The sequence below is a fragment of the Trichoderma virens genome (assembly GCF_000170995.1).
Source record: "Trichoderma virens Gv29-8 chromosome Unknown TRIVIscaffold_88, whole genome shotgun sequence".
NCBI classification, from domain to species: Eukaryota; Fungi; Ascomycota; class Sordariomycetes; order Hypocreales; family Hypocreaceae; genus Trichoderma; species Trichoderma virens.
This window is the reverse complement of record NW_014013661.1, coordinates 187,482-199,145: the sequence shown is the minus strand read 5'-3', so window position 1 is coordinate 199,145 and position 11,664 is coordinate 187,482. Positions and strand designations below refer to the sequence as shown.

Below are 11,664 nucleotides of genomic sequence, written 5' to 3'. Positions count from 1 at the left end.
CAAGGCGTTTTAATTATCAATCATTTCTTTCGATAAGTTAGTACTTCTAGTTATGTATTCACCGGCATTGCGCCCTAGCACATTTTTTACTTCAGACAAGAGCGGGATTTGACTCAAAGTTAGTTGCACATCTCCCACTTTCCAGCCTCATCACTGCATTTACGTTCAATATTTGTCATCGAAGAAGTCAAAAGGAACAGTAAACTTCTTGCCAAGCGTGTGGCCAGTAAAGTAATAAAATATTGGATTCTGACTACCTAGTACCTACCTTACTTAGCTGTCGAGTGGGCAGGTATAATATCTTCCTCAGCAAATCAAGTATAGAAACATGGACATCAAAGAATTTCCCTTCCTCAGCCCAGAGGAGTTCTCCGAGATATGCCATCATTTTGATAGCCAGTATTGCAGAGCAACTCTGGGGCCCATGAGGAAGAAATGGAAGCTCAGACTGTGCACATCTCTGGATCTTACATATTCAGCCTCAAGTGGATACACAACGTACATTCAGATAATCCGCCCCTTGGAGGAGACGGTAGACCCAGAAGACATATCACTCGACTTGGGCGGCTTTTCAATTTCAGATCACAATACAGACAAAGGGTTTCTTCAGGCAGACGATGACATGATTGATGCTGAAGAATCTGATGCGGTATGCTGGCTTATACCACTGCTACTACTGCTGCTGCTACATCGTGAGTGTGCTCACACGTTTCTTAGAACCTCATACAACAAAAGGCGACGCCGGGATTCGGCTATGTAGCGTACGAGATACACCTACACCCCACATACAGAGTTCCGTGCCTCTGGTTCAGCCTTCACGATCTCCCCTCAGACGAGCCTGCTTTCAATATCGACACCGTCTTCCGCCGCCTGGTTCCTGACAACTATAAAGATGGTCTCCGTCGAGGAGTAGGAGGCATCGGAGGCATCTCAGCAGACGTGAGTTTTCATTTCTATTTGCACAAGTTAATTATGGTATCCAAAAATCTAGTGTCGGTCCGGCCGCACTAACAGCTTGCCTATAGCATCACCCCATCACCGGGGTCCCCTCATTCTTTCTTCATCCGTGCCTGTTAGGAGACGCTATATCCAGCTTCCAATGTTCAAGGGAGAATTATCTCATGATCTGGTTCGGCTTGGTAGGGGGTTGCGTCGGCTTGTGGGTGCCCAAGGAAATGGCCACCCAGTAACGGCATTGTTTGGACGGAGGAACCCTCGTCCTTGATTGGGGCGGCCTCGTCGTGAGCAAGCGTAAATCATTCGTCATCGCTGTCCTCCTCCATGGCCACGTCCTCCTCACTCTCCTCATCCTCCTCGTCGCGAGTCCGTTTCTGGCCGCGACTTTCATCTTCCTCATTCTTCACAGCTTGGGTGGCAGCTGGCGCTGTGGGTTTTTCGGGAGCCGTTCCAGGTAGCGGTGCGTTGAAGATGCTCTGCTGTAGTTCGGTCTGCTCCACAATGGTGGCACCGGCTGTTGTCGTTGGAATCTTGAATGTGCCATCGAGCTTGGCCACGAAATGCGATTTGGATTTGGCGTATTGAATTTTCTAGAGCGGGTTAATCACAAAGTCGTCAACAGAGCTTGTAGAATCGGGAGAAAACGCACCATTGGCCGGCCCAAGAAGGTCTGTCCATCCAATGATCGCATTGCCTGGGTCGCAGCCTGGATGTCGCGAAACACAATGTGTGCTTGGCCACGCATCTCCATTGTCTTGAGGGCCACGATGTCGAGAACCGGTCCGAAGGTCGAGAAGAGCATGTAGAGCGCCGTTCGCAGGTCTGGCTTTTGTATCTTGGCTGATGGGAGGTTTGTTACATATAGACTATACAGTTTTTAATTAACAACATGATACATTCGGAGTGCAGAGAGCAACTCACGTCTGGTTGGGAGGGATCGGCTGCACTTTGGCGGGCAGAGAGGCGTTTGGCGCGAGTCCGCGAGGAGCAACAGCCGACGCCATTGTGCTATTCAGGCGTATCCAAGTGCTTCAAAAAGAAGGCGGCAGAAAGTCTCGTCGTCTGGAGATATAAACCAGCGCTCCTGTGGCTCGTTGTCGTGTCGGAGATTTGCCGGGTCGTCGTTTGTATCGGTGATTGATGTGATTGATCTGAGCGTGGAGTTTTTTTGGTTCCCTGCTAGGTACTAGAGTAGGCCGCTGGTCTTGCGAGCGACGTGTGGCCCAAGCTTCCTGGTTGCTAAAGTACCAGGTACCCGACTTTGGCTGCCACTTGCTGACGGCCAGGGGCGCCATGTACGTACTCGCAGCAGCAACGTCACCCCGCCATCTCGTTGCTACAACCTCGACCTCTCCAACTCATACGCGCAAGCTTCCCCAATCAACTCCAGTTTCTCCCTCTTCGTCAGCGATAGTAGAGAGCTACTCCTATCGACACAATGGCTGCTCCTGAAGTCCACCACCTCTTCCACAACCCCATTGCCGACCACTCCTTCTCGGCCGACCACGCAACTCTTGCTGTTGCCCGCGACTCAACCGTCGAGCTGTACGGCAAGGTTGGAAATGCGTTTAAGCTGAAGGATGTGCTCAAGGGCCACGACAAGACCGTCACCAGTGTCGACATTGCTCCAAACAGCGGCCGCATTGTGTCCTGCTCTCAGGGTTCGTCCCCGCCGTGTCTCCTTTCCAGCCTCCTTTGAACTCCTGACTGATGCTTCGCAGATCGAAATGCGCTGGTCTGGGAGCCCTCTCCTACCGGATACAAGCCCACTCTTGTCCTTCTTCGAATCAGCCGCGCCGCCACGTTTGTTCGATGGTCGCCTTCCGAGACCAAGTTTGCCGTAGGCTCCGGCGATCGCGTGATTGCGGTCTGCTACTTTGAGGAGGAAAACGACTGGTGGGTTTCGAAGCACTTGAAGAAGCCGATTCGCAGTACCATCACCAGCGTTGCTTGGCACCCCAACTCTGTGCTCCTCGCAGCCGGCTCTACCGATGCTCATGCCCGAGTGTTCTCGGCCTTCGTCAAGGGTGTTGACGAGCGTCCCGAGCCTGGTGTCTGGGGCGAGCGATTGCCCTTCAACACCGTCTGCGGGGAATACTTGAACAACTCTGCTGGTTGGGTTCACTCTGTGTCATTTTCTCCTAGCGGAAATGCCCTTGCATTTGCTGCCCACGACAGCAGCATCACGGTTGTCTATCCCAGTGGTCCAGAGCAGCCCCCCAGGGCCGTTTTGAGCGTTCCCACCCAGCTTCTTCCCTTCAAGAGCTTGATCTGGAAAGCTGAAGATGAGATTATCGCCGCCGGATACGATTGTGAGGCGTTCCGCTTCCAAGGAGGCGAAGGCGGCTGGCAGCTAGTTGGGACTGTCGAGTCCAAGGGCAGCGCTGGTCATGGTGAGCAGCGCGAGGAGTCTGCCTTGAACATGTTCAGGCAGATGGACCTCAAGGGAAAAGTCAAGGATGACACGCAGTTGAAGACGATTCACCAGAACACAATTTCCACTATTAGACCCTATGAGGTGTCCGGTGGCAGAGTTACCAAGTTTAGCTGTAAGTACATTAGCTCCCTCTTTAACCCCCCGATGTCTAGGCTAACAACTACTTCCAGCAAGCGGTGTTGACGGACGAGTGGTTATTTGGAACGCTTAGAGTTAATGATAGTTGGGGATTACATTGCACGTCTTCTTTATACGGTAGCTACCTACAGGTGGCCATGGCGGCTACTGGGCTTCTGGCTGCATGTCAAGATATAAAGAACCGGCGCAGGTGTATTTAACTCATTGGGTTGTAATAGCGTGTAAAAATATTTATATAAAACTTTTACAACATTCCCTCTACAGCCCTCTATGGCAGGGCAATGGCCTCAATCTCAACGTCGACGTTCTTGGGGAGCGTCTTGACGGCAACGCAGCTTCGTGCCGGCTTGTGAGAGAAGAACTTCTCGTACTCTCCGTTCATTTCCTATAAACGATGAGCAATGAGATGCGGAGTGTTTTTGACTTCAATGGGTACTTACGGCAAAGTGAGCCATGTCGGAGATGAAGATGGTGGTCTTGACAACCTTGGAGAGAGAAGAGCCGGCCTCCTTGAGGACAGCATCGAGGTTTTCGCAGCACTTCTTGGTCTTGTCGGCAATGGTGCCCTCAATCAGGGTGCCCTCGGCGGTGAGAGGAATCTGGCCTGAGCAGTAGATGGCCGCGGGGGTCTTGATAGCTTGAGACTGCGTTTTATACATATGAGATGATTGTTCATGTTATATGTCTAGTATCTGTATGTGAGAACTTACATAAGGGCCCAGGGCTATGTTGCGTCCATGATTAGTTCCTAGCTCCACTGGTTGATTGCTGCAGACGGCGATTTGGACTTACGGAAGGGGGCATCCTTGGTGTAGACGATAGTCTGGTCGGCCATTGTGGACTTGGATCTGACGGAAGCTGTGACGAGTGTAAACTTGGGTCTTGCAGCGAACAAGGCTGGAGGAGACGCAGCTAGGCTTCTAGCTAGGGGCCGGGCAAGGCTGCGGGAGATTGACAGCGACATGGGCACCTACAAGTCTGTTAGGAGATGGTGATTCGGGCTGGATTCTTGGGTCTGGAGGAGAGGTTACAAGAAGATGGGAGTTTGAAGTCTGTTGTTTTATGAGTTCATTTAGTAGGTAAAGCTTGCTGAGCTTGGACCGGGACCCCTCCGACGGCCGGCAGCTGCTTTCCCCGCCCTCAATTGACGTGGCGGGTTTTACCAGCCCAACGAGGTAAAAAGTAGAGGCGCTGTGGAGGCATTTGGGAGCACCTTAGTAATGATCCAATGATTTGCTACGGCAGTTGTTGCTGTAGGGCGCGCGCTATGGTTTGTAGGGCGCATGTTGGATGTATTAGGCATTACATCCAGTCGTGTTTGAGTCTGTATTCAATGGCATTGATCTCTATCAAGCATAGTAGTACGCAATGATCTATCTATCTATACCCATGTCAAGGGTCCAAAAGATGTCTAATCAGGGTGCCAAGCAAATGTTGTGGAAAACATACCTATATAATCTCGCGTCCCTACGTAATGAGCTTGCTTACCTACCTTTTTTGACTTGAATGTTCATTCCCTCCTGTCAGCTTCAACAACTCGCTCAAATCAAAGTAAGCGAGGGGCGCAGCATGGCCAACAAGGGACATGATTGTGTTGGTTTCACATATATGAATCCAACGCAAATGCAATAAAACGCTACCGGCTGCTGGCTACCAATAGCGGACTGTCTCAGATGTTGAGCTGACGCAGCATTTCAATCATTTCATAGGGCCAGCCGTTGAAGCTCTCCTTTTGCGGCGTCGCAGTGCCAAATCCGGCGTAATACAGTGCAGTGTATTATATTAATAGCTCCCGTTAAACCGGCATGTGAATGGGGGGAAAGGGCTGAGACTTGAAGATGCAAATGGACGCACACCGTGTTCAAGAAAACGTGCATTTTACCCAGTACTGGCTATTTACTATTAATTAACCGTTATAACAGAAATAATTGACGGAAATGAATAAATATTGAGGACACGCATCATAACGCAGAAAATTTGCATCAATCTCTTCTCAATCCAATATTGCCAGGTGGCTCATAAACTATTAGGCACTGCTACGTATTATTGACTGGCGTGGCTGAACCCCTGCAGCTTAGTGGCTCCAGCCTCGAGTCGTGGGAACAAAGACACGTTCGCCTCAGCTCGACTTGGTCCAATCCAACTTACGGGAGGCTCAACCATCTCACCCGGGCCTCGCTGCACGACGCCTCGCGAATCCTTTTTTTTCTTCTCCTCTTCCATTCTATTCTCTCATTGACTCCTTTTTCAATTCTCCAATTCTCCAATTCTCTCTCCAAGCCAGCGCGGAGCCCAGTTTGAAATTCTTGTAAGTTCGACTTCGTTGCGCTGCCGAGACATGCAGCCAAGTTGCACAGACCCTAGCTCTTGATGTTTCCAAGATCTGGCATCACTGCAGAAGTGCTGACTGCTCGTCTGTGAAGCCTCCTAGAGCCATGGCTCGAACTCCAACGCCGCAGCCGCCGAGCCTGCGGCAGCGGAACGTTGCGTCCAAGCAGCCGGTTTCCGAAGCTACATTTGCCCCCGAGGTCGAGCTCGATAAGCTGTCCAAGGCGGCAGCATCGTCGCGCCAGAACATCCAAAGAGGCGAAACTGAGCACAGGGTTGCCCTGACTCTTGTGACTATCCTCGGCTTCGTCACTCGGTTCTGGGGAATCAGCCACCCCGACGAGGTTGTCTTTGACGAAGTGCACTTTGGAAAGGTAAGGGGTTAATCGTCATCGTCATGCCATGTTGATATAATCAATAATCAATGGCATCAAAGCTGACTTCTCCCATAGTTTGCCTCCTACTACCTTCAGCGAACCTACTTCTTCGATGTGCACCCCCCTTTCGCCAAGCTGCTCTTCGCCTTCGTTGGCTGGCTTGTTGGATATGACGGCCACTTCCACTTCGAAAACATCGGCGACTCCTACATTGCCAACAAGGTCCCCTATGTCGCGTTCCGAGCCTTGCCCGCCTTCCTTGGCGCATTGACTGTGTCTGTTACGTATTTGATTATGTGGGAATCGGGCTATAGTGTACCTGCTTGCCTCGTCGCTACGGGATTGATCCTTTTGGACAATGCGCACATTGGCCAGACTCGTCTCATTCTCCTCGACGCTACGCTGGTGCTCGCCATGGCCTGCAGTCTCTTGTTCTACATCAAGTTCTACAAGCTGCGACACGAGCCGTTTAGCAGGAAGTGGTGGAAGTGGCTTGTCCTGACTGGCTTTGCGCTGTCTTGCGATATCTCGACCAAGTATGTTGGTCTCTTCGCCTTCGTCACCATTGGCTCTGCCGTCATCATTGATCTGTGGGAGCTTTTGGATATCAGGCGACCCGGCGGGGCCATCAGCCTCCCGCTCTTTGGAAAGCACTTTGCAGCCCGCGCCGTTGGCCTCATTATCCTTCCCTTCCTGTTCTACCTTTTCTGGTTCCAGGTGCACTTTGCCGTCTTGACTCGATCCGGTCCTGGTGACGACTTCATGTCTCCAGAGTTCCAAGAGACCTTGAGCGACAACGTCATGCTGGCAAGCGCTGTCGACATCCAGTACTATGATACCATCACCATCAGGCACAAGGAGACCAAGGCATACCTTCACAGCCACCTCGACACCTATCCTCTGCGATATGATGATGGCCGCATCTCCAGCCAAGGCCAGCAGGTCACTGGCTACCCCCACAATGACACAAACAACTACTGGCAAATCATCCCCGCCAGCAACGATCAGAAGCTCGGCCGCATCGTAAGGAACCAAGAGTTGGTTCGACTTCGACACATCGTCACGGACAAGATTCTGCTCTCCCACGATGTCGCTTCTCCGTACTATCCCACCAACCAGGAATTTACCGCCGTGTCTGCTGAAGAAGCATATGGTGATCGCCTTAACGACACTCTCTTCGAGATCCGAATCGAGGGAGGCAAGCCCAACCAAGACTTCAAGACTATTGCCAGCCATTTCAAGCTCATTCACTTCCCCAGTAAGGTTGCCATGTGGACTCACACCACTCCTCTTCCCGAGTGGGCGTACAGGCAGCAGGAAATCAATGGCAACAAGCAAATCACTCCGAGCTCCAACGTGTGGATTGCCGAAGACATCCCGTCTCTCCCCGAAGACCACTCCCGTCGCCAAAAGGAGGAGCGCAAGGTCAAGTCGCTGCCGTTCCTCCGCAAGTGGTTTGAGCTGCAGAGGTCCATGTTTTACCACAACAACAAGCTGACCAGCAGCCACCCGTACTCCAGCCAGCCTTATCACTGGCCGTTCCTCCTCCGAGGTGTGAGCTTCTGGACACAGAATGATACGCGACAGCAAATCTACTTTGTTGGCAACCCTATTGGCTGGTGGCTTGCCAGTGGTCTTTTGGCTGTATTTGCCGGTATTATTGGAGCAGACCAAGTCTCTCTGCGTCGAGGCATCGATGCCCTGGACCATCGTAAGTGTTCTTATACTTCCCTCTCTCGTTATCAATAACCCCGTGTTGGTACTCTAACTCTTGATAAAAGGCACTCGCTCCAGGTTGTACAACTCCACTGGCTTCTTCTGGCTGGCTTGGGCTACTCACTACTTCCCATTCTTCCTTATGGGACGTCAGCTCTTCCTCCATCACTACCTGCCTGCTCATTTGGCGTCCTGCCTGGTCACAGGATCCCTTGTTGAGTTCATCTTCAACACAGATCCGGCAGACGAGGAGCCCTCTCGAGCCACCAACCCCAGAGCCTCCGGACCTAAGAGACACATTACTGCTCGTGAGCGGTTTGCTGGCAAGAGCATGGCCGGTGCCTGGATTGCTTGTTTTGTGATTCTCACTGTCGCTGCCGCCAGCTGGTACTTCTTCTTGCCTTTGACATATGGTTATCCCGGACTGTCTGTCGACGAAGTTAACCGGAGAAAGTGGCTTGGATATGATCTTCACTTTGCCAAATAAATTGGTGCAGCTCTCAAAAGGCTAGTCATGATGTTGAAGAGGAACAATTGGTTCAGGGGAAGATAAATTGGAGCCAAACGATGAATGGTCCCTGCGAGGTGTCGTCGGTTGTCGTAAAAAAGCATGTGAACGACGCTTGTTATATGATGCAATATGCTTGACTGTGTATAATAATAGGGGAGGAAGTTGGGAGGAGCATGGAGTTGGTAAGAAAGAAGACAAGGCGCATTATCTACCGCCTTGCTAAATAAGAATAATCAGAGGACTTTTTTTTTTTTTTACCACGTACAAACTCCTTTCCGCTCACAGCAGCTTGAGCAAAAGATATACGTAGTTGAAATGTGATGAAGTGGATGTTTTGTCCACCCTTTTGTTACGTAAGCTGGGACGAGCATCCCGCTGACATGAACTCGCAACAATTACAACTACACTTGCCATTATCAGGAAGCTTGTCAAGCTGCAAGTCTAGACAAACCAATCGCCGCGTCGCGCCTGTGAATTGGCGCGATGGGCTGGCGTAATAGCCATTGTTTCATTGTATTAGCGAGCATCTGATCTCGTGCATGTGTTTGTCATTCCTTCACCTTTGACCAGCACGTCTGCAGGCAACGATGCTGCTTTCAGAGGCCAACAGGCTGTATGTCCGTCGAATGATTCGCTGGCGAACGACAAGAGTGGTGCTATTTCTCCTACTCATGATCAATTTCCTCGACGTACTCCGAATCCACCATAAAATCGTCCATGGAGACCGAGAATATCTCCTACGCAGCGGCCGAGGGGCTGCGCGACCACGCGAGAGGATATACATTGCGAGCATGCACTGGAACAACGCGAAAGTGCTGAAAGAATACTGGAACGATGCGGTGATTCAGCTTACGGAGACGTTTGGCGCCGACAATGTGTTTGTGAGCGTTTACGAGAGCGGCAGCTGGGACGACAGCAAGGAGGCGCTGCGAGACCTGGATAGCGAGCTCGAGAAGAGAAACGTGCCGAGACGGGTCGAGGTATCAGATACGACACATTACGACGAGATATCCAAGGCCGAAAAGGACAGAGGGGAAGGGTGGATCGATACAGCGAGGGGGAAGAGGGAACTGAGAAGGATTCCCTATCTGGCAAAGCTGAGGAACAAGACGATACAGGACCTGATTGAGCTGAGCAAGAAGGGAATCACCTTTGACAAGGTGCTGTTCCTCAACGACGTGGTCTTTACGGTAATTATATCAAGATGACAGAGGTTGGGGAACAGGCTCACATTGACTAACCTTGTGGACAGGTCGAGGACGTATTGACGTTACTGGACACCAACCGCGGAAACTACGCTGCAGCTTGCTCTCTGGACTTTTCGAAGCCACCGTTGTATTACGATACATTTGCTCTGCGTGACATTGAAGGGAGGGCGCACAACATGCAGACGTGGCCATACTTTGAGGCCAGGGACTCGAGAAACGCGCTGGTGAACCATATGGACGCAGTTCCCGTTACCAGCTGCTGGAATGGCATAGGTTGGTGGTTGTCGACCCCATTGGCCGTATTGTAGCTAAACATCTGGTAGTCGTCATGCCCGCCGAGCCTTTTGTATCATCGACTCAGCTTCGCTTCCGCGCCGTCCCCGACTCCCTCGCCGCTCACCACCTGGAAGGCTCCGAATGCTGCCTCATCCACGCCGACAACCCGCTGTCCAAGTCCAAAGGCGTCTATGTCAACCCACGAGTCAGGGTCGGCTATAACTACCCTGCCTACGCTGCGACGCACCCACCGGGCAGGTCTTGGGTGTCTGGATGGGATATTTTCACCGGCCTGTGGGTGAATAGGATCAGGAGATGGACGCTATGGAGCTTTGACAGGTGGGTGGTGAGCTCGCGGGTGGGGCGGTGGGAGAAGGAGAAGAGTGGGAATCGGGAGCCTGGGGAGTTTTGTTTGATTAACGAGATGCAGGTCTTGGTTGAGAACGGGTGGGCTCATGTGTGAGTACTGTTGAGCTGATGGGTATCTGTTGTGAATTGGTTCTTTAGAAGTGAAATGTAACGCAATATGGCAACTAGCATTCTTGAATATTGTTCGCGCATAACATAGTATACACTATCTCTACATGACAAGCTATCATACCTTCTCCATAATAACATTTTACCCCTTTCAAATTGTTTTTGTAAACGATATAGCACTTGCTTCTCCACAGCCCATTATTTGAAAACTTATTATGAATCTTCCACAATATCTTGGGGCGTGACGATGTTGCTAAGCAGGCTGTTTGGACGATTCCGCTGCATATGTGCAACAACTCGCGCGTGAAACTTGGACAACTCCATACCTGGCTTCCACTTCTCCTCCATCTCCAGCATCTTCTTCCACACAGTTGGCAGTATCTCGACTCCTCTCGCCTTGTATAGCGTAGACAAGGTCCTCTCGTCTTCCGTCCGGGCCAGTTTGGCCACCCAGTCGACCGTCTCATCGATCCAGTCCAGCTGCTTGATAGCGTGCAACAAATGCTTATTGCGTTTCTGGCTTGTGGGATGGCTTACGTGTATCTGGTAGTTGCAGGACTTTTCTCTGTGAGCATGATCGGGGATAGGCAGAACGTTGAAAAGGAGATAGCGGACGATGGAAGGGTTGCGGCTAAGGAAGGATTCGATCTGGCATACGGTGGTGTCAATGGGCATGCAGAAGGCGGTGCGGATGTATCGCAGGCGAACACGGCCGCGGAGGGAGTAGAGGGTGAAGGGGGCGGAGGTGAGGTAGAATTCGGGGGGGATTGTGCCGCCGTATAGGCCGTGGGCGAGGTCGGCCCATTCGCCAAAGGGGTCTTGGATGAGGCCTTGGTGGAGGCGGTGGAGGCGGAAGATGCATTCTTGGCGTCTTTGGAGTCTTTCTTTAGTGGGCATGGGAGTGTAGGTTGTGTAGATGGCTTGGTGAAGGGGATCGGGGTGGGAATAGGGGGTGGGAGGGGGGTCGTCGAGGACTGCGAAGGTGAAAGCGGGTGAGGGCTGAGATGGAGATGGCGGAGATGTGGATCTGGAGTGGCATTCGGTATCCTCATCGGTGGGATCGTCATGCAGCTCTACGGCATTTGTCTGTGTGTCTTGGTCAACGCTCTGAGTGGGAGTGTCATTGGAGATGGAGGCGGATGATGCTTCCAGAGGGACAGCGTCTGAGACTGCTAGTGTAGAAGATGTATTGTTATCCAGAGTTGCGGCCGATGAAGATGGAGACTTTCGGTCAGGCAT

The 11,664-nt window shown here is 51.6% G+C and overlaps 7 protein-coding genes across 7 annotated transcripts; 4 read left to right on the top strand and 3 right to left on the bottom strand.

The window, feature by feature from the left end:
- Positions 1–328: 328 nt before the first annotated feature.
- On the top strand, positions 329–1,190 carry TRIVIDRAFT_42741 (uncharacterized protein; the record flags this gene model as incomplete). Its single annotated transcript, XM_014096185.1, has 3 exons — positions 329–649; positions 718–909; positions 1,026–1,190. 3 exons carry the CDS (start codon positions 329–331, stop codon positions 1,188–1,190), a joined length of 678 nt encoding a protein of 225 aa, XP_013951660.1.
- Positions 1,191–1,256: 66 nt separating this feature from the next.
- TRIVIDRAFT_194675 (uncharacterized protein) lies at positions 1,257–1,961 on the bottom strand (the record flags this gene model as incomplete). Its single annotated transcript, XM_014096184.1, has 3 exons — positions 1,257–1,547; positions 1,607–1,823; positions 1,879–1,961. The coding sequence occupies 3 exons, from the start codon at positions 1,959–1,961 to the stop codon at positions 1,257–1,259; spliced, it is 591 nt and encodes a 196-aa protein (XP_013951659.1).
- A 434-nt stretch (positions 1,962–2,395) lies between these two features.
- Positions 2,396–3,605, top strand: TRIVIDRAFT_43277 (uncharacterized protein; the record flags this gene model as incomplete). Its single annotated transcript, XM_014096183.1, has 3 exons — positions 2,396–2,618; positions 2,679–3,506; positions 3,565–3,605. 3 exons carry the CDS (start codon positions 2,396–2,398, stop codon positions 3,603–3,605), a joined length of 1,092 nt encoding a protein of 363 aa, XP_013951658.1.
- A 100-nt stretch (positions 3,606–3,705) lies between these two features.
- Positions 3,706–4,564, bottom strand: TRIVIDRAFT_80565 (uncharacterized protein; the record flags this gene model as incomplete). The annotated part of the gene is made up of 5 exons (XM_014096182.1): positions 3,706–3,917; positions 3,973–4,176; positions 4,243–4,256; positions 4,325–4,390; positions 4,507–4,564. 4 exons carry the CDS (start codon positions 4,365–4,367, stop codon positions 3,801–3,803), a joined length of 378 nt encoding a protein of 125 aa, XP_013951657.1.
- A 1,403-nt stretch (positions 4,565–5,967) lies between these two features.
- Positions 5,968–8,440, top strand: TRIVIDRAFT_66373 (glycosyltransferase family 39 protein; the record flags this gene model as incomplete). Its single annotated transcript, XM_014096181.1, has 3 exons — positions 5,968–6,234; positions 6,313–7,948; positions 8,019–8,440. 3 exons carry the CDS (start codon positions 5,968–5,970, stop codon positions 8,438–8,440), a joined length of 2,325 nt encoding a protein of 774 aa, XP_013951656.1.
- Positions 8,441–9,051: 611 nt separating this feature from the next.
- TRIVIDRAFT_57327 (glycosyltransferase family 69 protein) lies at positions 9,052–10,411 on the top strand (the record flags this gene model as incomplete). Its single annotated transcript, XM_014096180.1, has 3 exons — positions 9,052–9,654; positions 9,717–9,945; positions 9,996–10,411. The coding sequence occupies 3 exons, from the start codon at positions 9,052–9,054 to the stop codon at positions 10,409–10,411; spliced, it is 1,248 nt and encodes a 415-aa protein (XP_013951655.1).
- A 227-nt stretch (positions 10,412–10,638) lies between these two features.
- TRIVIDRAFT_205207 (uncharacterized protein) lies at positions 10,639–11,664 on the bottom strand (the record flags this gene model as incomplete). Its single annotated transcript, XM_014096179.1, has 1 exon — positions 10,639–11,664. The coding sequence occupies one exon, from the start codon at positions 11,662–11,664 to the stop codon at positions 10,639–10,641; it is 1,026 nt and encodes a 341-aa protein (XP_013951654.1).